Source organism: Panulirus ornatus, chromosome 4, assembly GCF_036320965.1.
Source record: "Panulirus ornatus isolate Po-2019 chromosome 4, ASM3632096v1, whole genome shotgun sequence".
Lineage (NCBI taxonomy): Eukaryota > Metazoa > Arthropoda > Malacostraca > Decapoda > Palinuridae > Panulirus > Panulirus ornatus.
The window spans coordinates 57,694,895-57,721,062 of NC_092227.1; the positions used below are offsets into that span (position 1 = coordinate 57,694,895).

Below are 26,168 nucleotides of genomic sequence, written 5' to 3' on the forward strand. Positions count from 1 at the left end.
TAGAGAAAATGCTGTTTTCAAATATATATGTAATACATATTTATCAAAGCTGCTGTTTTCAAGTATATATGAAATACATATAAACACAACAATTTCAATTTTCAATTAATAAAGAAGAGAAGTATGGTAATAGTGCACAAAGTAACAAAATATTAGTCTACACTTGACCATCTACAACACATTAGAGAAATTTAGTAGCTCTGCTCACCTTTGGTAGCATGGAAGAAATCTGAAGTTATATTAACCCAATTATACGTCACTTCTGGTCTTGGAGGCATGGTACTGCAGGAAAACAAGGAAGATGTTATTCATAAACCCATTCACAATGGTTTTGCAGTTTAGTATACAATACCCCAGTAGAGACAACAAACAATACTTCCAAAACAATTTTCTAAAAACTATTTCATTTTTCTTTAACAATAATATGCATTTCTAAATATCATAAGACATAGTAAATGACATTCTCTTCTTTGAAAGTCTGAATTCCATAAAACACATACACAAAATAAATATATGCCTATAATGAATTCAATATTCCCATGATCCCTTTAACCGAGCTTTTGCACCTTCAAAGCTGATACATCCAAGAGCAAGGAAATGATGGAGTTATTCACAGTAAGAGGTTCATAAAAGAAACTTCACTCCTTTTTCTAACCATCTATCTATCTATCTATATATCTAACACCCTTTCCCTCCAGGAACTCCCATTAAGGGATGGCCATGGCAAAAGAGTCTCCACTTATCCCTGTCCTTCCATTCTTCCCTCGCATACACCATTCCACACATTCTTCCTCTGTTTCTTTCCCTCTAGTATTCTTCCACCCTATTTGCCCATGTCACAGGTTGTCTTCCACTCACACCAACCCCTTTAATTGTACTATCATTCACTACCTTTGTAAAACTCCCAGTCTTGCATTCTTTCCATGTGCTCAAACCCCCTCAAAGTATTATGTTTCACCCATTCTACCACTTTACAATTCATTCCTCATTCCCTTCACATTCCTTGCCATACCACATCTTTCACTTCTTTCTTCATTCCACTTAGTCACACCACATGCTCTTCTCAAATAGCTCATTTCCACAGCCTGGATTCTTGACCTCTGTGCCTTATTCCATGTCCATGTTTTGGCTGCATAGGTCAGGGTTGGGAGGACTATGCTGTCCCTTAATCCTCTCTTCACATCCATACTTAAACCTCTACCTTCATTATCACATTAAGAAACCCAATGACTCTTCTACTCTGTACCGCTCTCTCCCTTATCTCTCCTTCTATATCACCAAACTTACCCAAGACAGCTCTCAGATACATAAATTCCCTCACTTCCTGTCTCACCTCCCCCTCCAATATTCACAGTACAGCTTAGTACACTTTCTTCTTTCATTCTATATGGTTTTACAAAAGCTATTCTTTCACTCCATTTCCTTTCAAACACCATTACTTTACTTCTACTTACACTTACCTTAAACCTCCTCCACTTACACACATCATAAAACACACTTACAACCTTCTCCAACTCCTCTTCAGGCTCCACAACATACAACCTTTTGCAACTCCTCTTCAGTCTCTGTAAACAACACAGTATCATCCACAAACAGGCTTGCCACCAGCCACCATATCTCACTGCCACGCTCTATCTCTGCAGCCCTTTTCCCAAGGTTTGCTTTCATCTCTCTTATCACCCCATCCATATATATATATATACATACATAGCCACGATGACATCACACAGCCCTGCCTCACACCTATATGTATACCAAAACTTCTGCTCATTTCTCCATCTACTCTTAAACATGAATTTGCTCCTCTATAGAGGGCTTTTACACCATCTAACAGTTTTCCCCCTATACCATATATCCTTAACACATCCCACAAAGCATTCCACTCGACTCTGTCATACGCTTTCTCCAGATCTATAAAAGATGTATACAACTTCTTACTTCTTACCTTTTGCTAAATACTTTTCCATAGTCATCTTTACTACAAAAATTTTATCTATACATCCCATATCCTTCCTTGAACCTCCTTGTTCTTCACTTATTCTGCATTCAGTCACTTCCATCACTGTCAATTATTATTCTCACATACACTTTTCTTGGTATACTTAACAGACTTATTCCCCTACAAATTCTACATACATCCTTTGCACCTTTTCCTTTGAATAAAGGAACAATAAAAGCTTCAACCCAATCCTCAGGCACAACTTCTGTTTACATGTTAAATCATATATAGGATGCATCCACTAAATCACACTTACTCTTCCATACTTCAGCATTTCAGCCATAATCCCAACCACTCCAGGTGCTTTTCCTACCTTCAGACTCATTATTACTCTTCTTACCTCCCTCTTCTATAGGCCTCTGCACTTGTATCCTATTCCTTCCTTCCTTCATATCCAAGCATGTAACAACTGCTGCCTCCCCTTCTCCCACATTCATCAATTCTTCAAAATACTCTTTCCATCTTCCTTTTACTTCCTCACTTTGATTCAACATTTGCCCTTCCTTACTTCTCACATCAACATTTCCATGTTTACATCCACCTCCTTCCTTTTTCACTTCTTTCCAGTATAGTTTCTTATTATCCCCAAACTTTTCACTTAACTTTCTTCCAAAATCCTCATCTATTCCTTTTTGTCCATGGATGTTTTCAAGTTACAGGCTCCAGTTACAGGCAAAAGTCCACATCAAGGATGGGTCTTAACTGAAATACAGGGAGGATTATGAAAGAGAAAGAGAAGGCACAAGGGAAAGTATTTACAAATTTTCGAGGGAGTGGAAAACCTACCATCGAAAATATGCCAGGTCATATTTACTTGGAAATACATGAGAGGGTAGAGTTCCAAAGCTTTGAGGTTTAGAGAAAGAAACAGTTATCAAAATGGCCCACCCTTGAGTTGCTACCAGCTACACAGTAATCATGTGATGCAGCAACTTGACAAAGATTGCGTGGTCTAACTAGTGGTGAGGGCACACAAGTAGCCAGCTTTCAGGAGCACAAACCAAAGTAATACCTATAGAAATGGGAAAGCGAACCAACATTACAGCACAAAGTAAGAGAGTCAAGTTTTGAAGTTAGCCTGGGAGAGTTTATAAGTCGGACAGCTTCTGATTTGACTCTTGTCGTGTACGGACAAAGAGCTATTACCACCCCAGATGTGAGAGCTGTACTCCAATCAAGGACAGATCAATCCTCTGTATAAATAGAGCAACCATTCAGAAGAAAAGGAATTTTGACAACTAATCAGGACTCCCAGTTTTTTATAGCAAGACAGCTATTTCTGTAATGTGGGGTATCTAAGAAAGAATGGATGTTACAGTAATATCAAGTATTTCACTGAGTCAAGATGGGAATTATAGAACCATCAAAGGAAAGAGAAAACTTGTGAGGAATCTTTGATACAGACAGATAGAAACTGATTCTTGAAGGCAATTAATTTAACCAGATTTTGTTTACCCTACTGATATATCCTGCCCAGGTCTAAGTTTATTGAGGAAGTTGTCTCGAGACAAGATACATCCCATCAAGTCATACCACATGTTTCTCTCACATAGCTCATTTCTACAGACTGGATCCTTTATTTCCGTGACTCATTCCATGTTCATGTTTCAACTACATAGGTCCGGGTAAGGAGGACTATGCTGTTCCTTAAACTTTTCTTCACTTATCTATTTATCTATTTTATTTTGCTTTGTCGCTGTCTCCCACATTAGCAAGGTAGCGCAAGGAAACAGACAAAAGAATGGCCCAACCCACCCACAAACACATGTATGTACATACACGTCCACACATGCAAATATACATACCTATACATCTCAACGAATACATATATATACACACACAGACATATACATATATACACCTGCACATAACTCATACTGTCTCCCTATATTCATTCCCATCGCCACCCTGCCACACGATATAACAACCCCCTCCCCCCTCAAGCGCACGAGGTAGCGCTAGGAGAAGACAACAAAGGCCACATTTATTTACACTCAGTCTCTACCTGTCATGTAATAATGCACCGAAACCACAGCTCCCTTTCCACATCCAGGTCCCACACAACTTTCCATGGTTTACCCCACACGCTTCACATGCCCTGGTTCAATCCACTGACAGCACGTCGACCCCAGTATACCACATCGTTCTAATTCACTCTATTCCTTGCATGCCTTTCACCCTCCTGCATGTTCAGGCCCCGATCACACGAAATCTTTTTCACTCCATCTTTCCACCTCCAATTTGGTCTCCCACTTCTCCTCATTCCCTCCACCTCTGACACATATATCCTCTTGGTCAATCTTTCCTTACTCATTCTCTCCATGTGACCAAACCATTTCAAAACACCCTCTTCTGCTCTCTCAACCACACTCTTTTTATTACCACACATCTCTCTTACCCTATCATTACTTACTAAATCAAACCACCTCACACCACATATTGTCCTCAAACATCTCATTTCCAGCACATCCACCCTCCTTCGCACAACTCTATCTATAGCCCATGCCTCGCAATCATATAACTCATATAACATATATCTCTCCTTCCATATCACCAAACCAAGAATCCCAAGATAGCTCAAAATACGTGAATTCCCTCACCTTTTCCAGTCTTTTTTTCCCTATATCTATTACAAAGTTTAGTACACTTTCTCCTCTCAATCTATAGGGCTTTGCCATACCTATACTTTCACTCTGTTTCCTTCAAACACCATTACTTTACCTTTACTCACGTTTACCTCCATTGATGCTTATAGATGTGCTCTAGCAACCCACTCGCTGAACCAGCTCAAACAGGTCTTTTTGTGTGCCGCTTAGTGACCCACTTGAATCTTAGTAAAATACCTTGAATCTTTTTGTGAAATCATTTGAATCTCGGCTCCAGCTTCTCGAGTTTTCTGCCCTAGATGCTATCAGGAGTTCACCAGGGATTTTCTCCTCAGAGAAGAAGGCAAGTACACTTATTGTTTGTTCTGCAATGCATTTGATAGGCTTTGGGTAGGTGCTAGAAAACACAGTGAAACCTTGTAGAAACTAGATGTTAGGATGAAACGGTGGGATTGAGGAAGCTGGGTTCTTGGCAGTGAAAACGGTTGCGATACAGAAAATAGACATAGGTATATCATCTAGGATAGATAGCTTAAATAGTAGGATAGCAACCAATGAGACAAACTTGGAAGATACTTCCAACCCATGAGGAAAACTTGTCACTGCATTGCCGAACATCCTACCAGCAAGGAACTCTCAACACACAACAGGTTTAGCATACTAAATGATGAAGTACAGGATGATCATAGCATCATCCTGGTTGGGGACTTTAGTCAGACATCAGGACCAAGAGTTCTGTGCAAAGCGTAAAAATAGGAATAACTTGTGTTCGCCAGGTGCTAGGATCGAACACATGTTAGATAAGTCTGACAGCACAGTCTCAAACAATCCTGAGGATGAAGGTTTTTGCCATTCAGGTGGGGACAAACAATAAAGTTAATGAGAGATTGGAAGAAATATTAGAGAAGAATAGGGAACTAATCAGCAAGTTTAAAGAAAGTTATAGGAAGCTTATAATATCGGGATTGCTGCTAAGGTATAACGTCGATTACTGTACCCTTAGTAGAATGCTGGAGATAAACAAAAGAATCGAAGCTCTGTGGCAAGGAAGATAGTGTAGTTAGTACAGACCTGTGGGGCCATTTTAGTCAAGATAGATCTCTGTATGCTAGGGATGGTCTTCATTTAATTGGAACAGGGAAAGCCTGCCTTGGCAGAGAATTGGATAAGAAGTTTACACCTTTTTTGCTCAGGAAAGCAAATCACGGTTGAGCTAATGAAGTAACTAGGAGAGTGGGGGAGGGTGAGGGGGTAGCTATTGGAGGTGGGTTGGTGTAAGGGGAATCTGAGTGTGAAAGGGATCTTAGGGACAAGGTGTCCAGTTTGACCTTGGGAGCAGGGATCCTCAAGGAGTAGTAGTATCCTTACAGGCAGTGGAATTAACAAAGAATGGTCAAGTAGGGTCAGCTGGGGACAACTCAGGCAGTATACCTAGTAGGTTAGCACAGCTGCAGGTCAACTCTCAGGTAACTTTTAGGAGCTAGGCTGGTAGGGTCCAGTGTGGGGAGGGTCATAGTACGGTAGCGAACCCAAATTAGATGGAGAACTATTTCTCTCCCACAGCTGCACACGCAGACATTTACAGTGATAATACAAACACGCATAGCAAAAGTAAAACAAAAGGCAAATTAAGTCCAGAAATCAACTCCAAGGAAAATAAGTTTAATATGCACAAATGCCCAGAGCATCATTACGAAACATGATGAACATATATCCTATACAGTTACTGAAAACCCGAACATTATTGCAATCTCAAAAATGTCAGTAAACATTTTGATTAGATTAAAGATAAATCTAGACTAGGAAATAAATGACAACAAACTCTTGATCCCAGATTACATGCAAGCAAATTTTGAAAACATTAGACATGAAATTTGCAGTACCAAATGGACAAACTTCTTGACTTTCTCACAGTAACTATTCAAGATTGAAAATAAACATATTCCACAAATTATGAAGAGAACTTGCAACATTTCAATACAATCATGGATGAATAGGAGAATAGAGGGACATATCTGCAAAAAGAAGACAACATATAAGTAATTCAAATAAATGGGAACTGATGAAAATTGCCAAGAATTAATCAAAATCCAAAGCGAGTGTAAGAAAGTCATAAGACAGAGAAAATGCAAAGAAAAAGGAATTTCCTTGAAAGTTAAGAATAATCCTAGGGAATTCTTCAAACATGTAAGCCAAAGGAAGGCAGTAAAAGAAGGCACAGGACCATTACAAAATGAACATGACATACTAACAACTGACGACAAGGAAATGGCTACCACACTAAATCATTCCTTTAACTCTGTATTCACAATTGAAGGAACATCTAGAATACAGCAACCAATGAAAATGTTTCAAGGATCTGATGAAGAAGAGTTGAAGGTTAGAGAAATAAAGAACTCTGACGTACTAATATACCTGGACCAATCAAATCCTAACAAATCCAACAGCTCATATAACTTAGCCTCCAAGATTTTTAAGAGGTTAAGAGACAGGTGATATACCCTATAACAAAAATATTCAACAAATCTCTATCAGGTGGTCAGGTGCCAACTGAATGGAAAGTAGCAAATGTTACTCCTGTAAATATAAAAGGAGACAAAAAGTGTGCCTTGAACTACCACCCAATTAGCCTCACATCAGTGTCATGTAAAACAATGGAAAAAATAATTCAATAAAATTTTCACATTTCTAGATCACAAAATCATATCAGACAACCAACATGGTTTCTGCAACAGAAGATCTTGCCTGACAAATTCACTGGAATTTTTCAATGTTATTTATCAAAATTGGGATGAAAAAGGACTGTCTGATGCAGTATATCTGGATATCAATAATGCTTTCAATAAAGTACCTCACTTGAGGCATTTAAATAAACTCAAAACACATGGAATCAGTGAAGAACTCTGTACATGGATCAGAGACTGGCTTACCGAAGAAAGCTGCACATAGTATTAAACAGTGAAGCCTCAGATTGGCTAGACGTAACAAGTGGTGTGCCACAAGGGTTGGTCCTAGGTCCAATCCTTTTCATAACATACATTAATGACCTAGAACTTGGTCTCATATCCATGATCTCCAAATCTGCTGATGATACTAAACTAGGAGGTAGAGCTGTAAACAGGCGGGACTGTAGAATGATTCAAAGAGATCTTAACTTACTAGCAGAGTGGTCAGACAGGTGACACATGAAGTTTAATGTACACAAGTGTAAATTATGCACTTTGGAGACAAAAATATAAGTTACAACAACAAACTTCGGAAACTCTCTAACTGAAGTAAATGAAGAAAAAGACCTTGGTGTTGTTGTTAGCAACAATCTGAAGTACGCTAAACAGTGTCAAGCAACATCTAAAAAGGGCAACCAAATGTTAGGTTGCATATCCAGGAACACAGAATATAAAACAACAGAAAAAATTCTTACACTTTATAATTCTCTAGTAAGACCACACCTTGAATCTGCAGTCCAATTTTGACCCCCAAATTATAAAAAAGACACGGAAAAGTCAAAGCAAGTACAAAGACGCACAACAAAATTGATTCCATCCCTTAGAAATCTGGCATACAAAGAGAGGCTAAAACAACTGGATCTCTTCTCCCTTAAAAAACTGCTGAGCAGAATTACAACTTTCTGCAACTTCTCTCCACTCTCAGCAAACAACAAAGTCTCATCCACAAACAAGCTTGTCACTAGCCACACCTCACCACCAAACTCCATCTCTGCACCCATTTCCTGAGTTTTGCTTTTATCCTCCGTATCACTCCATCCTCACACATGTTAAAAAGAAAAGAAAACCATAGTAAAGAGTTATAGACTAGTCTTAAGCATTTCATACCACTTGTGCATCAACAATGATATCTTGGAGGAGCATTTCAAAACTATCGTGTTGATTCTTATGCTCTTTAAAATTACAGTGGTCTGAATCACCCAAAGCATCCCACTGGTCTGATTCACCCCATATAATGCTACATATTTAATGTTAGATTTTTCCTCAAACTTCCTACCACTCTTCTCCTTTGTTGAATTTTTAATTTAACCTAAATATTACAAAGAAAACAATGCAGAAGCTGCAAAAGTCTCATATTCTTCCCTTTAATTTTAATAACATGGCCCTTGTCTTCATCCCAACTTTACATAAAAAAAATCATGTGAGTGCCAATGGTTCACAGGTGTACAAGAAAAACCTAAAACCAAAAACAAGAAACAGAGTTGGCTTTAAGCAAGATTTTAAGGGCTAAGCATCATTCACAACTGAACTGATTTTCAGTAAATATAGAGACGATTACCAGTGAAAGACTGCAGATATCTTTGATTAATATTCCAAGGAAAGACAGGATGTAGAGGACATGGGAAAGTATACGGTTTTATGAACAGAAATTGAAAAAAAAAGTTAGGTCAGGTATCCTTGACTATACCAGAGCCAACAACATAAATGCCATTGGCTGAATACAAAGGAGCCTTCCATCCAGAATCAATTTATTCAAGTGTATCCTGAAAAGGATTCTTCTGTTTCTGTTGTCGAAAAATGTTTTGAAGTTATGAAAACTAGGTGAACATTTTTAGGATACAATGACATAATAATGTTTCTATATACATAGGCATGTAGTTTAAAATCTGGTTTCTCTAATATACAATGTACTGTATTTGAATAAGAAAAGCAAAACCACCCAACTAAGATCATGGTGTTTTGATTGGTGTCATTCACTTAAACCCAAGTTTCTCCTCATCCTCTAAGGCAATGGTTCTCTAACTTTTTTTTCTATGACAGCCCAATTCAGTTTTTCTGAGGTTATACCAATGCCACCCAAGAAAAAAAAGCTTATCTATGATTACAAATTTATAAAAAAAAACAGAAAACTAGGGTTTTTTCTTTTTTTTGCTTTGTCGCTGTCTCCCGCGTTTGCGAGGTAGCGCAAGGAAACAGACGAAAGAAATGGCCCAACCCACCCCCATACACATGTATATACATACACGTCCACACACGCAAATATACATACCTACACAGCTTTCCATGGTTTACACCACACGCTTCACATGCCCTGATTCAATCCACTGACAGCACGTCAACCACAGTATACCACATCGATCCAATTCACTCTATTCCTTGCCCTCCTTTCACCCTCCTGCATGTTCAGGCCCCGATCACACAAAATCTTTTTCACTCCATCTATCCACCTCCAATTTGGTCTCCCACTTCTCCTCCTTCCCTCCACCTCCGACACATATATCCTCTTGGTCAATCTTTCCTCACTCATTCTCTCCATGTGCCCAAACCATTTCAAAACACCCTCTTCTGCTCTCTCAACCATGCTCTTTTTATTTCCACACATCTCTCTTACCCTTACGTTATTTACTCGATCAAACCACCTCACACCACACATTGTCCTCAAACATCTCATTTCCAGCACATCCACCCTCCTGCGTACAACTCTATCCATAGCCCACGCCTCGCAACCATACAACATTGTTGGAACCACTATTCCTTCAAACATACCCATTTTTGCTTTCCGAGATAATGTTCTCGACTTCCACACATTCTTCAAGGCTCCCAGGATTTTCGCCCCTTCCCCGCTTCCATGGTTCCATCTGCTGCCAGATCCACTCCCAGATATCTGAAACACTTTACTTCCTCCAGTTTTTCTCCATTCAAACTTACCTCCCAATTGACTTGACCCTCAACCCTACTGTACCTAATAACCTTGCTCTTATTCACATTTACTCTTAACTTTCTTCTTCCACACACTTTACCAAACTCAGTCACCAGCTTCTGCAGTTTCTCACATGAATCAGCCACCAGCGCTGTATCATCAGCGAACAACAACTGACTCACTTCCCAAGCTCTCTCATCCCCAACAGACTTCATACTTGCCCCTCTTTCCAAAACTCTGTTCTTAAACCCCATCAAATTAAACAACCATGGAGACATCACACACCCCTGCCGCACACCTACATTCATATATATATATATATATATATATATATATATATATATATATATATATATATATATATATATATATATGTATATATATATATATATATATATATATATATATATATATATATATATATATATATATATATATATATCTTTCTTTCTTTCAAACTATTCGCCATTTCCCACGTTAGCGAGGTAGCGTTAAGAACAGAGAACTGGGCCTTTGAGGGAATATCCTCACCTGGCCCCCTTCTCTGTTCCTTCTTTTGGAAAAATTAAAAAAAAATAATGAGAGGGGAGGATTTCCAGCCCCCCGCTCCCTCCCCTTTTAGTCGCCTTCTACGACACGCAGGGAATACGTGGGAAGTATTCTTTCTCCCCTATCCCCAGGGATATATATATATATATATATATATATATATATAAGGCATGTGTACGTGTAGGAAGAGAGGAAAGTGATTGGTTCTCAGTGAATGTAGGTTTGCGGCAGGGGTGTGTGATGTCTCCATGGTTGTTTAATTTGTTTATGGATGGGGTTGTTAGGGAGGTGAATGCAAGAGTTTTGGAAAGAGGGGCAAGTATGAAGTCTGTTGTGGATTAGAGAGCTTGGGAAGTGAGTCAGTTGTTGTTCGCTGATGATACAGCGCTGGTGGCTGATTCATGTGAGAAACTGCAGAAGCTGGTGACTGAGTTTGGTAAAGTGTGTGAAAGAAGAAAGTTAAGAGTAAATGTGAATAAGAGCAAGGTTATTAGGTGCAGTAGGGTTGAGGGTCAAGTCAATTGGGAGGTGAGTTTGAATGGAGAAAAACTGGAGGAAGTAAAGTGTTTTAGATATCTGGGAGTGGATCTGGCAGCGGATGGAACCATGGAAGCGGAAGTGGATCATAGGGTGGGGGAGGGGGTGAAAATTCTGGGAGCCTTGAAGTATGTGTGGAAGTCGAGAACATTATCTCGGAAAGCAAAAATGGGTATGTTTGAAGGAATAGTGGTTCCAACAATGTTGTATGGTTGCGAGGCGTGGGCTATGGATAGAGTGGTGCGCAGGAGGATGGATGTGCTGGAAATGAGATGTTTGAGGACAATGTGTGGTGTGAGGTGGTTTGATCGAGTAAGTAACGTAAGGGTAAGAGAGATGTGTGGAAATAAAAAGAGCGTGGTTGAGAGAGCAGAAGAGGGTGTTTTGAAATGGTTTGGGCACATGGAGAGAATGAGTGAGGAAAGATTGACCAAGAGGATATATGTGTCGGAGGTGGAGGGAACGAGGAGAAGTGGGAGACCAAATTGGAGGTGGAAAGATGGAGTGAAAAAGATTTTGTGTGATCGGGGCCTGAACATGCAGGAGGGTGAAAGGAGGGCAAGGAATAGAGTGAATTGGATCGATGTGGTATACCGGGGTTGACGTGCTGTCAGTGGATTGAATCAGGGCATGTGAAGCGTCTGGGGTAAACCATGGAAAGCTGTGTAGGTATGTATATTTGCGTGTGTGGACGTATGTATATACATGTGTTTGGGGTGGGTTGGGCCATTTCTTTCGTCTGTTTCCTTGCGCTACCTCGCAAACGCGGGACACAGCGACAAAGCAAAAAAAAAAAAAAAAAAAAATATATATATATATATATATATATATATATATATATATATATATATATATTTTCCCCGGGGATAGGGGAGAAAGAATACTTCCCACGTATTCCCTGCGTGTCATAGAAGGCGACTAAATGGGGAGGGAGCGGGTGGCTGGAAATCCTCCCCTCTCGTTTTTTTTTAATTTTCCAAAAGAAGGAACAGAGAAGGGGGCCAGGTGAGGATATTCCCTCTAAGGCCCAGTCCTCTGTTCTTAACGCTACCTCGCTAATGCGGGAAATGGCGAATAGTATGAAAAAAAAAAATATATATATATATATATATATATATCATAGCCTGAGCCAGGTACCCATTCTATCTACCAAACCCTAGGAGTGCATGAACAGCTCGGTTAACTGTGGACCAAATGCTGCAACCAGAATTCGAACCTATGTGCTTAACTACGGGCAGTCTGTGAATGCGTCAAGGTTGGGAATGCTAACTGCTACACCACTGGCGTCCCTTGGTATGTAATCCAGTAATGTTTGCTGACCATCTTCTCAACTCACTAAGTATACCTGTGTATGTCCCTCTTTTCAAACCAGGTACTCCCAATCACCAGACCTTTTTCTGCAAACAACTCCACAAGCTATTAATTTCCATTAACATTACTCAACACCCCATACCCCTCAGTTATAACCTCAACTGCCAAACGAGTCACCTTCATATTTTAATCAACCAATGATAGTTCCTGGTCTCTTGCATCAAAACTGCTGACACACTCACTAATAATCATCCATCTCTGGAAAATCCACTTTAATTTTTTCCTTCAGTCTGAAGCTCACTTCTTTACACTCTTTTACACACACCCATGATTCCCACTTCAGCAGTACTGCTACCCCTCCTTAGCTTTTGCCCCCCCACCAACCCCTGACTTTACCACTAAGACATACACAAACCATTCTTTCCCTTTACCCTTGCACTTTGTTTCACTGAGAGCCAGAACATCCACAATCCTTTCCTCAAACATTATATATATCTTTCCTTTCTTCTCATCTTGGTTACATCCACAAAAGTTTTTGCATAAAATCATAATGAAATATCTGATCAATCATGCGACTTGCTGCACTTCAAGATGGACCAAGTGTGTCAAGGTTGTGATTACGTACTATACACTAGTTTTGAGCTTTGGCATTTATTTGTGAACCATGACATAATAGTTTCTTTGTCATGAAGTAATTGATATGACCTCATTGTCCATAGTATAGCACATACCCGGCAATAAGTTCATATAAAGCATATGATATACTTCAGTCTTTTGGCGTGTGAAAAGTCAAGCTTGTGAAAAGAAACTGGATGAAATAATACACCTATATGACACTTTGATGAGATTCTAGTCAGTTTTAATCAGTTTGTAAACTCTTTAAAAACCCTATAAATCTATTTGGAATTTCATAAGAACACCAAGTGGATGTATGCTGTGTGCCATCCACATAACATATCACTTGTGAAGGGCCTTGCACACATTCTAGAAAATGGACTTTCACGAATGTGGTACCAAATAGATTCCTTACACTCTGCAGAGCTGATATGATGTGCTTTTAGCTCATAATTACCCTATACCTCAAAGCTCTGTTCACTTTGTGGGGAACCACCTTAAGGGAGCAAACGGAACAACAGATAAAAAGGAAAGGAATCAATTGGTACCACTTGCTTTAAAATTCCTTTACTAAAATAGATGTCCCTTCACTATATTACCCTTCCTGACCATTACTAAATGGCAAACTTTAAACTTTCACTTAAAAGAGAATCTATTAAACTATCCAGAGCTGAGTATCTGTGAATATCTCAACATGGGGTAGATATAGTTAACCTATGTTAATCTGGCTGCGATATTTGGACACTAACTCTTTATTTAGTCTCTGGATTTCTATGATTTGTATAGCCCTCCCCTCAACTTGAGATTGTGGATCGGTTGGATAGTCATTACAATTAGTAGGTAAAGAAATCATTCTTCCATCACAAATATGCCATTTCTATCTTCAATTCAATAACCCTGTAAGATTATATTCAATGATATGATTAAAAAGGTGGAGCGGAGTGCATATGTATCATTAGAGGAATTACGACTTAATCCCTAATAAACCGTTGGTGACATATTCATAACGATTATCTAGTTTTCTCTATAATATAATATAACGAAAACCATGACCACTGAAACACGATGACATGGGGCGTGTAAACGCACCAAGCAGGTGGGGCGTTGTAAGGTAACAATAATTCTAAAAATTATATTCTGATGTCCTAGTGGGTTTTCCTATAAAAACATGGAATTTCTAATTTGAATAACATGAACATACCTGATGCTAGGAGTAAAATCATTTCTTTCAAGTGATGTCTCTGCGCTGCTTGCTGCCATGTTCAATGTTTACATCGACACTTGCCCCCACCAGCTCTAATGTCCGATTCCTTAGAAACGGCTGTGATTCTTCTTGTATTTTCTCTTTTTACACTTTTGAGCTTTGGTGTTGTCGAATTCCTTAGAAAAAACAAATTCCGAATGTATCTATTTGGTAACTAAATGAAATGTATCACATGAATTATAATGAAAAAGACATTGTGAAATGACAATGTTGTACAGCTATATCGGATAGAACCAACATGACTGAAGTTGCACTTGCGGAAGTTACTTTACATGTAAATCCGTGTTGTAAAGTGTAACTAATTATCATGAAAAATCTAAGACTGGTTTAATGTATTCAATGAAAATTTATATCAAACTACAATGCATCACGAAAGAAAGGATTAAAAAGCATTACATTATCATCTTTTATAACGATGATACTGTTTAAGAATGATATACAGAGCTACAATGGACATCTGTAAACAAAATCAGAAGTAATCCCAAAAGACTTCAGCAATCACTAAAACAATTGGGTTCATGCATAAAAGAACATTAATACAAAATCCAGTAACATCGACCTTAACAATGACGAGGTTGCTTCTTCTAAAATTCAGCAGAGGCTGAAAAGTTAACTTTACCATCCTGGACTCCAGTAAACAATGTACCCACCCTCACATGAAGCTTTCGGTCATCATATGATATATCATAATTTATGTGAGTTTAAATGAGAAAGACAGACAACAAGAGGCCTGATTGGCCCACGACTGGGTTGTCGGAAAAAAGATTTTAACTTGACAAGAAAATGTGATTCCGTTAAGTACTTTTTTAAAGCTATCACCGATTCCCCGCTGCTGCAGATTGGCCTACTACTGTCTCCGTTACCGCCGTCGTTTATACGTGTATTTCTAGCGATTTTCTCAAAGTATACTTGAATCTATAAAATATTTGCCTAAACGACTTTTGAAGGTATTTGCAGTTTTAGCATTCACTACGTCTGACGATAACTCATTCATTTTTCCCACGTCCGTACTGCATCTTTTAGCGTTTAGTTTTATTCCATTTGTCCAAGGACTGTATTTTCTTGCATTTCGAAAAGATACTTGCAGTGTACTTTATCGAACTTGTTCAGAATCTTGAACACCTGGATTAAGTTGCCGTGAAGTCTACGTTTTTTAAGTCAGATTTCTAAAAATGGGATCAATTATGTCGCGCGTCTTTGTACTTGCTCTAATTTTTCCTCATCTTTTTTTTTAGTTTGGGGACCAAAAGTGGACTGCACATTCAAGGTGTGCTCTTACAAGAAAATTATAAAGTGTGAGAATTGTCTCTGGTGTCTTATAATCTAATGTTCCTGTCTATGAAACATTTAGTTACCGCTTTAACTTGCTGCTTGACACTGTTTAGTGTATTTCAAATTGTAGCTAATGACAACTCCAAGGTCCTTTCCTTCATTTACTTTAGTTAGAGAGTTTCCGAATAGTTTGTAGTCGTAACGTACATTCTTGTCTCCAAAGTGCATAACTTTACACTTGTCCACATTAAACTTCACTTGCCATCTATCTGATCACTCTGCTAGTAGATTAAAATCTCTTTCAATCATTAGGAAGGATTTACTCAGGTGGGTGTTAACAAAGTTTGCAAAATTCACATGATCGCCGTTTCCCGCTTCAGCGAGATGGCGCCAGGAAACAGACGAAGAACGTCAAATCCACTCATACACACACACACACACACATATATATATATATATATATATATATATATATATATATATATATATATATATATATATATATATATATATATATATATATATATATATATTTCTACGAGTCCACGGGGAAAATGAAACACGATAAGTTCCCAAGTACACTTTCGTGTAATAATCACATCATCAGGGGAGACACAAGAGAAATATAAATCAGTTGATATACATCGAAGAGACGAAGCTAGGACGCCATCTGGTAAACATGTGATTTGGACAAACACATGTTTACCAAATAGCGTCCTAGCTTCGTCTCTTCGATGTATATCAACTGACTTAAATTTCTCTCTTGTGTTTCCCGTGATGATGTGATTATTACACGAAAGTGCACTTGGGAACTTAACTTGTTTCATTTTCCCCGTGGACTCATAGGAATATCTTGATCACGCGCAGAATTGTGATCCTTTCCAACCCACCCACACACACATGTACATAAATGCACGTCCACACACGCACACATACATACCTATACATCTCAACGTATACATGAATATACATACACAGACATATACATACATACATACACTTGTACATAATTCATACTTGCTGCTTTCAATCATTCTCGTCGCCACCCCACCACACATGAAATGACAACCCCCTCCCCCCGCATGCACGCGAGGCAGCGCCAGGAAACGATAGCAAAGGCCACATTCGTTCACACTCAGTCTCTAGCTGTCAAGTATAATGCACCGAAACCACAGATCCCTTTCCACATCCAGGCCCCACAAAACTTTCCATGGTTTACCCCAGACGCAGCACATGCCCTGGTTCAATCCATTGACAGCACGTCGACCCCGGTATACCACAGCGTTCCAATTCACTCTATTCCGTGCACGCCTTTCACCCTCCTGCATGTCCAGGCCCCGATCGCTCAAAATCTTTTCCACTCCATCTTTCCACCTCTAATTTGGTCTCCCACTTCTCGTTCCCTCCACCTGACACATATATCCTCTTTGTCAAACTTTCCTCACTCTCTTTCTCTATGTGACCAAACCATTTCAAAACAACCTCTTCTGCTCTGTCAACCACACTCTTCTTATTACCACACATCTCTCTTACCCTTTCATTACTTACTCGATCAAACCACCTCACACCACTTATTGTCCTCAAACATCTCATTTCCAAGACATCCACCCTTCTCCACACTGCTCTATCTATATAGCCCACTCCTCGCAACAACATAACATTTTTGGAACCACTATTCCTTCAAACATACCCATTTTTGCTTTCCGAGATAATGTTCTTGCCTTCCACACATTTTTCAACACTCCCAGAACTTTCGCCCCCTCCCCCACCCTGTGACTCACTTCCGCTTCCATGGTTCCATCCGCTGCCAAATCCACTCCCAAATATCTAAAACACTTCACTTCCTCCAGTTTTTCTCCATTCAAACTTACCTCCCAGTTGACTTGTCCCTCAACCTTACTGTACCTTTCAACCTTACTGTACCTTGCTCTTGTTCACATTTATTCTTAGCTTTCTTCTTTCACACACTTTACCAAACTCAGTCATCAGCTTCTGCAGTTTTTCACCCGAATCAGCCACCAGCGCTGTATCATCAGCGAAAAACAACTGACTCACTTCCCAAGCCCTCTCATCCACAATAGACTGTATACTTGCCCCTCTCTCCAAACCTCTTGCATTTACTTCCTTAACAACCCCATCCATAAAAAAATCAAACAACCATGGAGACATCACGCACCCTTGCCGAAAACGAACATTCCTGAGAACCAATCACTTTCCTCTCTTCCTACTCGTACGCATGCCTTACATCCTCTATAAAAACTTTTCACTGCGTTTAAGAACTTGCATCCCACACCATATATTCTTAATACCTTTCACAGAGCATCTCTATCAACTCTACCATATGCCTTCTCCAGATACATAAATGCTACATACAAATCCATTTGCTTTTCTAAGTATGTCTCATACATTCTTCAAAGCAAACACCTGATCCACACATCCTCTACCACTTCTCAAACCACACTGCTCTTCCCCAATCTGATGCTCTGCACATGCCTTCACCCTCTCTATCAATACTCTCCCATATAATTTCCCAGGAATACTCAACAAACTTATACCTCTGTAACTTGAGCACTCACCTTTATCCCCTTTGCCTTTGTTCAATGGCACTATGCATGCATTCCGCCAATCCTTACGCACCTCACCATGCGTCATACATACATTAAATAACCTTACCAACCAGTCAACAACACAGTCACCCCCATTTTTTTTGGAAAATTCCACTACAATACCATCCAAACCTGCTGCCTTGCCAGCTTTCATCTTCTGCAAAGCTTTTACTACCTCTTCTCTGTTTACCAAATCATTTTCCCTAACCCTCTCACTTCGCACACCACCTCGACCAAAATATCCTATATCTGCCACTCTATCATCTAATACATTCAACAAACCTTCAAAATACTCACTTCATCTCCTCCTTGTAATCACCTCCCCATTAGCCCCCTTCAACGATGTTTCCATTTGTTTTCTTGTCTTACGCACTTTATTTACCTCCTTCCAAAACATCTTTTTATTCTTCCGAAAATTTAACGATACTCTCTCACTCCAAGTCTCATTTGCCCTCTTTTCCTCCTCCTGCACCTTTCTCTTGACCTCCTTCTTCTTTCTTTTATACATCTCCCAGTCATTTGCACTATTTCCCTGCAAAAGTCGTCCAAATGCCTCTCTCTTCTCTTCCACTATATTCTTACTTCTTCATCCCACCAGTCACTACTCTTTCTAATCTGCCCACCTCCCACACTTTTCATGTCACAAGCATCTTTTGCGCAAACCATCACTACTTCCCTAAATACATCCCATGCCTCCCCAACTTACGTCCTTTGTTCTCACCTTTTTCCATTCTGTACTCAGTCTCCCCTTGTACTTCCTCACACAAGTCTCCTTCCCAAGCTCACATACTCTCACCACTTTCTTCACCCCCACATTCTCTCTTCTTTTCTGAAAGCCTCTCCAAATCTTCACCTTCGCCTCCACAAGATAATGATCAGACATCCCTCCAGTTGCACCTCTAAGCACATTAACATCCAAAAGTCTCTCTCTCGCGTGCCTATCAATTAACACGTAATCCAATAACGCTCTATGGCCGTCTCTCCTACTTACATACGTATACTTATGTATATCTCTCTATTTAAACCAGGTATTCCCAATCACCAGTCCTTTTTCAGCACACAAATCTACATGCTCTTTACCATTTCCATTTACAACACTGAATACCTCATGTACACCATTTATTCCCTCAACTGTTACATTACTCACCTTTGCGTTCAAATCACCCATCACTATAACCCGGTCTCGTGCATCATTACTACTAACACATTCACTCAGCTGCTCCCAAAACACTTGCCTCTCATGATCTTCCTTCTCATACCCAGGTGCATATGCGCCAATAATCACCCATCTCTCTCCATCCACTTTCAGTTTTACCTATATTAATCTAGAGGTTACTTCTTACACTCTATCACATACTCCCACCACTCCTGTTTCAGTAGTGCTACTCCTTCCCTTGCTCTTGTCCTCTCACCAACCTCTGACTTTACTACCAAAACATTCCATACCACTCTTCCCCTTTACCCTTGAGCTTCCTTTCACTCAGTGCCAAAACATCTAGGTTCCTTTTTTCAAACATGCTACCTATCTCTCCTTTTTTCTCATCTTGGTTACATCCACACACATTTAGACACCCCAATCTGAGCCTTCGAGGGGGATGAGCACTGCCCGCGTGACTCCTTCTTTTGTTTCCCCTTTTAGAAAGTTAAAATACAAGGAAGGGGGGGTTTCTAGCCCCCGCTATGTACACATGTACATATTCATACTTGCTGCCTTCAACCATTCATATCGCCACCCCGCCACACATGAAATGGACCCCCCCCCCCCCCCCATGCGCGCGGGAGGTATCGCTAGGAAAAGAAAACAAAGGCCCCATTCGTTCACACTCACTCTCTAGTTGTCATGTGAAATGCACCGAAACCACAGCTCCCTTTCCACATCCAGGCCCCACAAAACTTTCCATCCTTTACCCCAGACGCTTCGCATGACCTGGTTCAATCCAGTGACAGCACATCAACCCCGGTAAACCACATCGTTCCAATTCACTCTATTCCTTGCACGCCTTTCACCCACTTGTATGTTCAGGCCCCGATCGCTCAAAATCTTTTTCACTCCATCTTTCCACCTCCAATTTGGTCTCCCACTTCTCGTTCCCTCCACCTCTGACACATCTTTATCAATCTTTCCTCACTCATTCTCTCCATGTGACCAAACCATTTCAATACATCCTCTTCTGCTCTCTCAATCACACTATTTTTATTACCACACATCTTTCTTACCCATTCATTACGTACTCTATCAAACCACCTCACACCACATATTGTCCTCAAACATCTCATTTCCACCACATCCAACCTCCTCCGCGCAACCCTATCTATAGCCCATGCCTCGCAACCATATAACATTGTTGGAACCACTATTATTTCAAACATACCCATTTTTGCTCTCCGAGAGAACGCTCTCGCCTTCTATACATTCTTCAACGCTCCCAGAACCTTCGCTTCCTCCCCCACCCTGTGACTCACCTCCGCTTCCATGGTTCCATCCGCTGCTAAATCCACTCCCAGAGATCTAAAACACTTCACTTCCAGTTTTTCTCCATTCAAATTTACCTCCTAATTTACTTGTTCCTCAACCCTATTGAACCTAATAACCTTCCTCTTATTCACATTTACTCTCAGCTTTCTTCTTTAACACACTTTACCAAACTCAGTCACCAACATTTGCAGTTTCTCAATCGAATCAGCCACCAGTGCTGTATCATTAGCGAACAATAACTGACTCACTTCCCAAGCCATCTCATCGACAACAGACTTCATACTTGCCCCTATCTCCAAAACTCTTGCATTCACCTCCCTAACAACCCCATCCATAAACAAACAACCATGGAGACATCACACACCCCTGCCGCAAACCGACATTCACTGGGAACCAATCACTTTCCTCTCATCCTACTCATACACATGCCTTACACCCTTGGTAAAACTTTTCTTTGCAGCTAGCAACTTACCTCCTACACCATATACTCTTAATACCTTCCATAGAGCATCTCTATCATTTCTATCATATGCCTTCTCTAGATCCATTAATGCTACATACAAATCCATTTGCTTTTCTAAGTATGTCTTATACATTCTTCAAAGCAAACACCTGATCCACACATCCTCTACCACTTCTGAAATCACACTGCTCTTCCCCAGTCTGATGCTCTGTACATGCCTTCACCCTCTCTATCAATACTCTCCCATATAATTTCCCAGGAAATGCTCAACAAACTTATAACTCTGTAATTTGAACAATCACCTTTATTCCCTTTGCCTTTGTGCAATGGCACTGTGCATGCATTCCGCCAATCCTCATGCACTTCACCATGAACCATACATACAATGAACATCCTTACCAACCACTCAACAACATCGTCACTCCTTTTTTTTTAATAAATCCCACTGCAATACCAACCAAACCCGCTGCCTTGCCAGCTTTCATCTTCCGCAAAACTTTCACTACCTCTCCTCTGTTTACCAAACAATTCTCCCTCACCCTCTCACTTTGCACACCACCCCGACCAAAACACTCTATATCTGCCACTCTATCATCTAACACATTCAACAAACCTTCAAAATACTCACTCCATCTCCTTCTTACATCACCACTACTTGTTATTACCTTCCCATTAACCCACTTCACCGATGTTCCCATTTGTTCTCTTGTCTTACGATTTTATTTACCTCCTTCCAAAACATCTTTTTATTCTCCCTAAAGTTTAATGATACTCTCTAACAACAACTCCCATTTGCCCTCTTTTTCACCTCTTGCACCTTTCTCTTGACCTCCTGCCTCTTTCTTTTATATATCTCCCAGTCATTCGCACTGCTTCCCTGCAAAAGTCGTCCAAATGCCTCTCTCTTCTCTTTCACAAACAATCTTACTTCTTTTTACCACCACTCACTACCCTTTCTAATCTGCCCACCTCCCACCTTTTTCATGAAACAAGCATCTTTTGCACAAGCCATCACTGCTTCCCTAAATACATCCCATTCCTCCCCCACTCCCCTTACGTCATTTGCTCTCAAATTTTTCCATTCTGCACTCAGTCTTTCCTGATACCTTCTCACACAAGTCTCCTTTCCAAGCTCACTTACTCTCACCACTCTCTTCACCCCCAACATTCTCTCTTCTTTTCTGAAAACCTCTACAAATCTTCACCTTCGCTTCCACAAGATAATGATCAGACGTCCCACCAGTTGCACCTTTCAGCACATTAACATCCAAAAGTCTCTCTTTCACGCGCCTATCAATTAACACGTAATCCAATAACGCTCTCTGGCCATCTCTCCTACTTACATTCGTATACTAATGTATATCTCTCTTTTTAAACCAGGTATTCCCAATCGCTAGTCCTTTTTCTGCACAAATCTTCAAGCTCTTCACCATTTCCATTTACAAGTGTCTCAATTATCTTATTTACGTTTTACACTCATAAAACTCACTGGTCTGAAATTCCTTGGTTCACTCACATCGTCCATTTAAAAGATGACTGTGAAGTCTGCAATACGCCAGTCCAGTGGAACCTGCTGCTTCTTGAAGGATCACTTAGATACATAAGTAGAGATTCTGCTACTTCCTAAATCAACCCGACAATGGAGCGCATCCAGATCCAGTGACTTGTTTGTGTTTTTCTTTATTCTACCACTTTTTACAGTAGTCTACAGACTAATACGAGGTGGTACTATTGTCCTTTTATTTCTCCTCCTGGAATAAAACTTCACCGTGATATTCAGTAAGGATATCATCCTTCTTATCATTTCCACGCTTTACTTGTTTCGTCTCGTCTGTGTTTTATATATCTGGTATTCTAGACTTAGTTCATGTCTTAGACTGAAAATACTGCATCTCTTTTTTTTCTTTTGTTAACCCTTACATTCCTTGTTATCTGTTGTTCCATGAATTTCACTGAGTTCTGTCTCCCTTCTGACCAGTACTTTTGTTACCCCCCTCTGCTTTCTGATATTCCTGTTGATTTATGTTCTCACTTCCATCAGAATGTTTCAATTTACACCTCCTATAATCTCTGTTTTCACTTTCTTTCTCACTATAACTCCCTGTTCATAGGCAAATTCTTATTAGTTCTCTTCCTCTGTGTATTCTTTGCATTACATTCCCCCTGTAAGACCCATTCCTTGATAACCTCCTAAAATGTAATTATAGATTTACTCCCTTTTTTTCCATGTTTCGTTCAGAATCCAAACAATCACTCTAACTGGTAGGTAATTTTTGTTTCATAGTCTCCTAATCAGCTTTGTCGTACAAAATTAGAAATTTCTTTCGTATGTCTTCATGCTCTTGTATGTCACACTGAAAATGTAGGTATACATGAATACCTTTTCCAAGGGGACTTTCCATTGAATTTTCTTGTCTGACAGTTACGTCAACTGGCAACTAATAAGTCGAGAGTGTTGCCACGGAAACTAATTGTAATCCTTTGTGTTATTTATATATTGAGTGAAACAGCGGTCCATGACCTGCTGTATGGATGTATAGTTTACATCTATGCCTAACACAGCCCCAACTATTAAATTTTCGCACTCAGGTCACATACCTCTTGCATCAACTTTATCAAGTAGTCAGTGCTTTGTTGCTATAATGGTTCCCATAGACTGAAGCGCATAGCAGGCTGCACCTCTCACAGATATACTCGAAATAGCTTGTTATGAGATCAACTTCATCAAATATGATACTATTGGTTATATACATCAGTAATCCTCTTCCTTCACCTGACTTTTGAAGATTTTTCGTTATTACTTCATGGCCATCTGTTATTCTCTGCCAGTATTATTTGTTTTCACCTTTCTCTTCCTACGACCAGCTATTAGTGGTTCATCAGCTGCTTCCGTCTTACTAACTATAAAGCAGTTACATGTGGACCTGAGTCCATATTTCTTAGTTTAGAGTTAAGTTCATTTGTTTTTTTCTGTGATGTATACATCAACATTGCCAAACATAATAAAAGATTTATGTACATTACACTTTTGATGATTTTTTTTTTTTTATGATCCGTTCTGTTGACACTGATATCCCTCGTTCTATTCCTCCTTTTGCCGTGGGTATCACCTGTTCTATACCTCCTGTTTCTATAGATATGCCATGTTCTATCCCTCCTGTTGCTATGAATATCCCTGTTCATGCCCTCCTGTTGCTATGGATATTACCTGTTATACCATCCACCCCCCCCCCCCTTTCCAATGCTATGGATCTCCCCTGTTCTTGCCCTCCTGTTGCTCATTATATAATCCATTCTATCCCTCCTGTTGCTATTGATATCACCTGTTCTATCCCTCCTGTTGCTATTGATATCACCTGCTTCTATCCCTCCTGTTGCTATTGATATCACGTGCTTTATCCCTCCTGTTGCTATTAATATCACCTGCTCTATCCCTCCTGTTGCTATGGCTCTCCCCTGTTCTGGCCCTACTGTTGCTATGGATATCACCAGTTCTGTCCCTCTATTTCCATGAACATCCCCTGTTTTATCCTTCTCATTGCAAAGGATATCTATCCCCTGTTCTGTACCTCCTGTTGACATGAATGTCCTTCATTCAGTCCCTCCTGTTGTCGTAGATATTCCATGGCCTTTCCCTCCTGTGGCCATGGATATCCCCTGTTTTATCCCTCCTGTTGCCGTGGACATCTCGTTTTAACCTCCCTGTTGCCATAGGTATCCCCTATTCTGTATCTCCTTTTGCCATGGATATTCCCAGTTCTGTCCCTCATGTTGCAGTGGATATCCCCTGTTCTCTACTTTCTCTTGCTATGGACATCTGTTTTATCCCTTCTGTTGTCTTGGATATCCCGTTCTCTTTCTCCTGTTGCCATGTGTATCTCCTATTCTATCCCTGTTCTATTCTGCCCCAGGTGCAATGTATATTTCCTGTACTAGCACTGATATTTCTTCACTCGCTTTCCTCCGCAGTTCAGGACACATCTATCCCGTGGATTTCCTTCTCAGTACATAAAGAGACTTTTCCCAAACACGAAAAGAGTCGTTAGACGCATTAAGAAGCGTTTCCATAGGTGCAGAATAGCAAGCATTGGTGCTACGCTAAACAAAGGTGCGGTAAAAGTAGATATCACTGGAAGATTACAAAAGCTATAAAGTAGGTTAGGAAATGATGCTCCAGAAGAGTGAAGATCCCTCCCCCTATCCAGGAATGGAGGGAAAAAATAGTAAGACATACACGTGCAAAATACTTGGTCACGTGGTAAATCACACACGTGGACGCGTTCGCATAAACAGAGACGTGTGTATAGAAACAGACATGCGCGGACCCATACGTGCATGAAAAGACGTGCACGTGGTATCATAAACGTGCATATGCACACACGAACACGAACTCTACAACATTACACTCAAACCTACACAGGTTCTCACACGCAATGAAAAACAATATGACGACCCATTTTTGTATGAGTGGAGGGAGTTTTAGGCTTGTGGGGCCCCATAAGTTTTTTTAGCATGATATTTATTTTGAATGATATTGCATTTACATATTGCCACCTACCTTACAGTTCTCATTCATTTAATGCACCGTTACTGCATATTCATTTAAACTGAAGTTCCTCTTTTGTGCAGTTTACCATATATGATACTAGTACCTTGTCATTTAAATGTTTGATGAAAGTAAAGCAGCTGATTTCATTCTGATTTTCAAAATGCATTTCGCTAAAAGCTCCACATCGAAGGTAACTAGCAAATGTTGATTACTGTGGTATATGCGGGGCTGTCCTCTGGTGATTAGGAAATTGGTTGAATGGCTGGAAACAAAAT

At 40.0% G+C, this 26,168-nt stretch overlaps 1 protein-coding gene across 1 annotated transcript in view; it reads right to left on the reverse strand.

Annotated features, from left to right (window-relative positions):
- Naa35 (N-alpha-acetyltransferase 35) overlaps positions 1 to 14,749 on the reverse strand; it is a 150,286-nt gene extending 135,537 nt beyond the window's left edge. The window contains exons 1-2 of the mRNA XM_071695047.1: positions 14,465 to 14,749; positions 209 to 282 (exon numbers count right to left, since the gene is read on the reverse strand). Of these exons, the coding sequence (XP_071551148.1) occupies positions 209 to 282; positions 14,465 to 14,523 (133 nt within the window). The 5' untranslated portion in view covers positions 14,524 to 14,749. The remainder of the gene's footprint in view (positions 1 to 208; positions 283 to 14,464) is intronic.
- Positions 14,750 to 26,168: the final 11,419 nt, after the last annotated feature.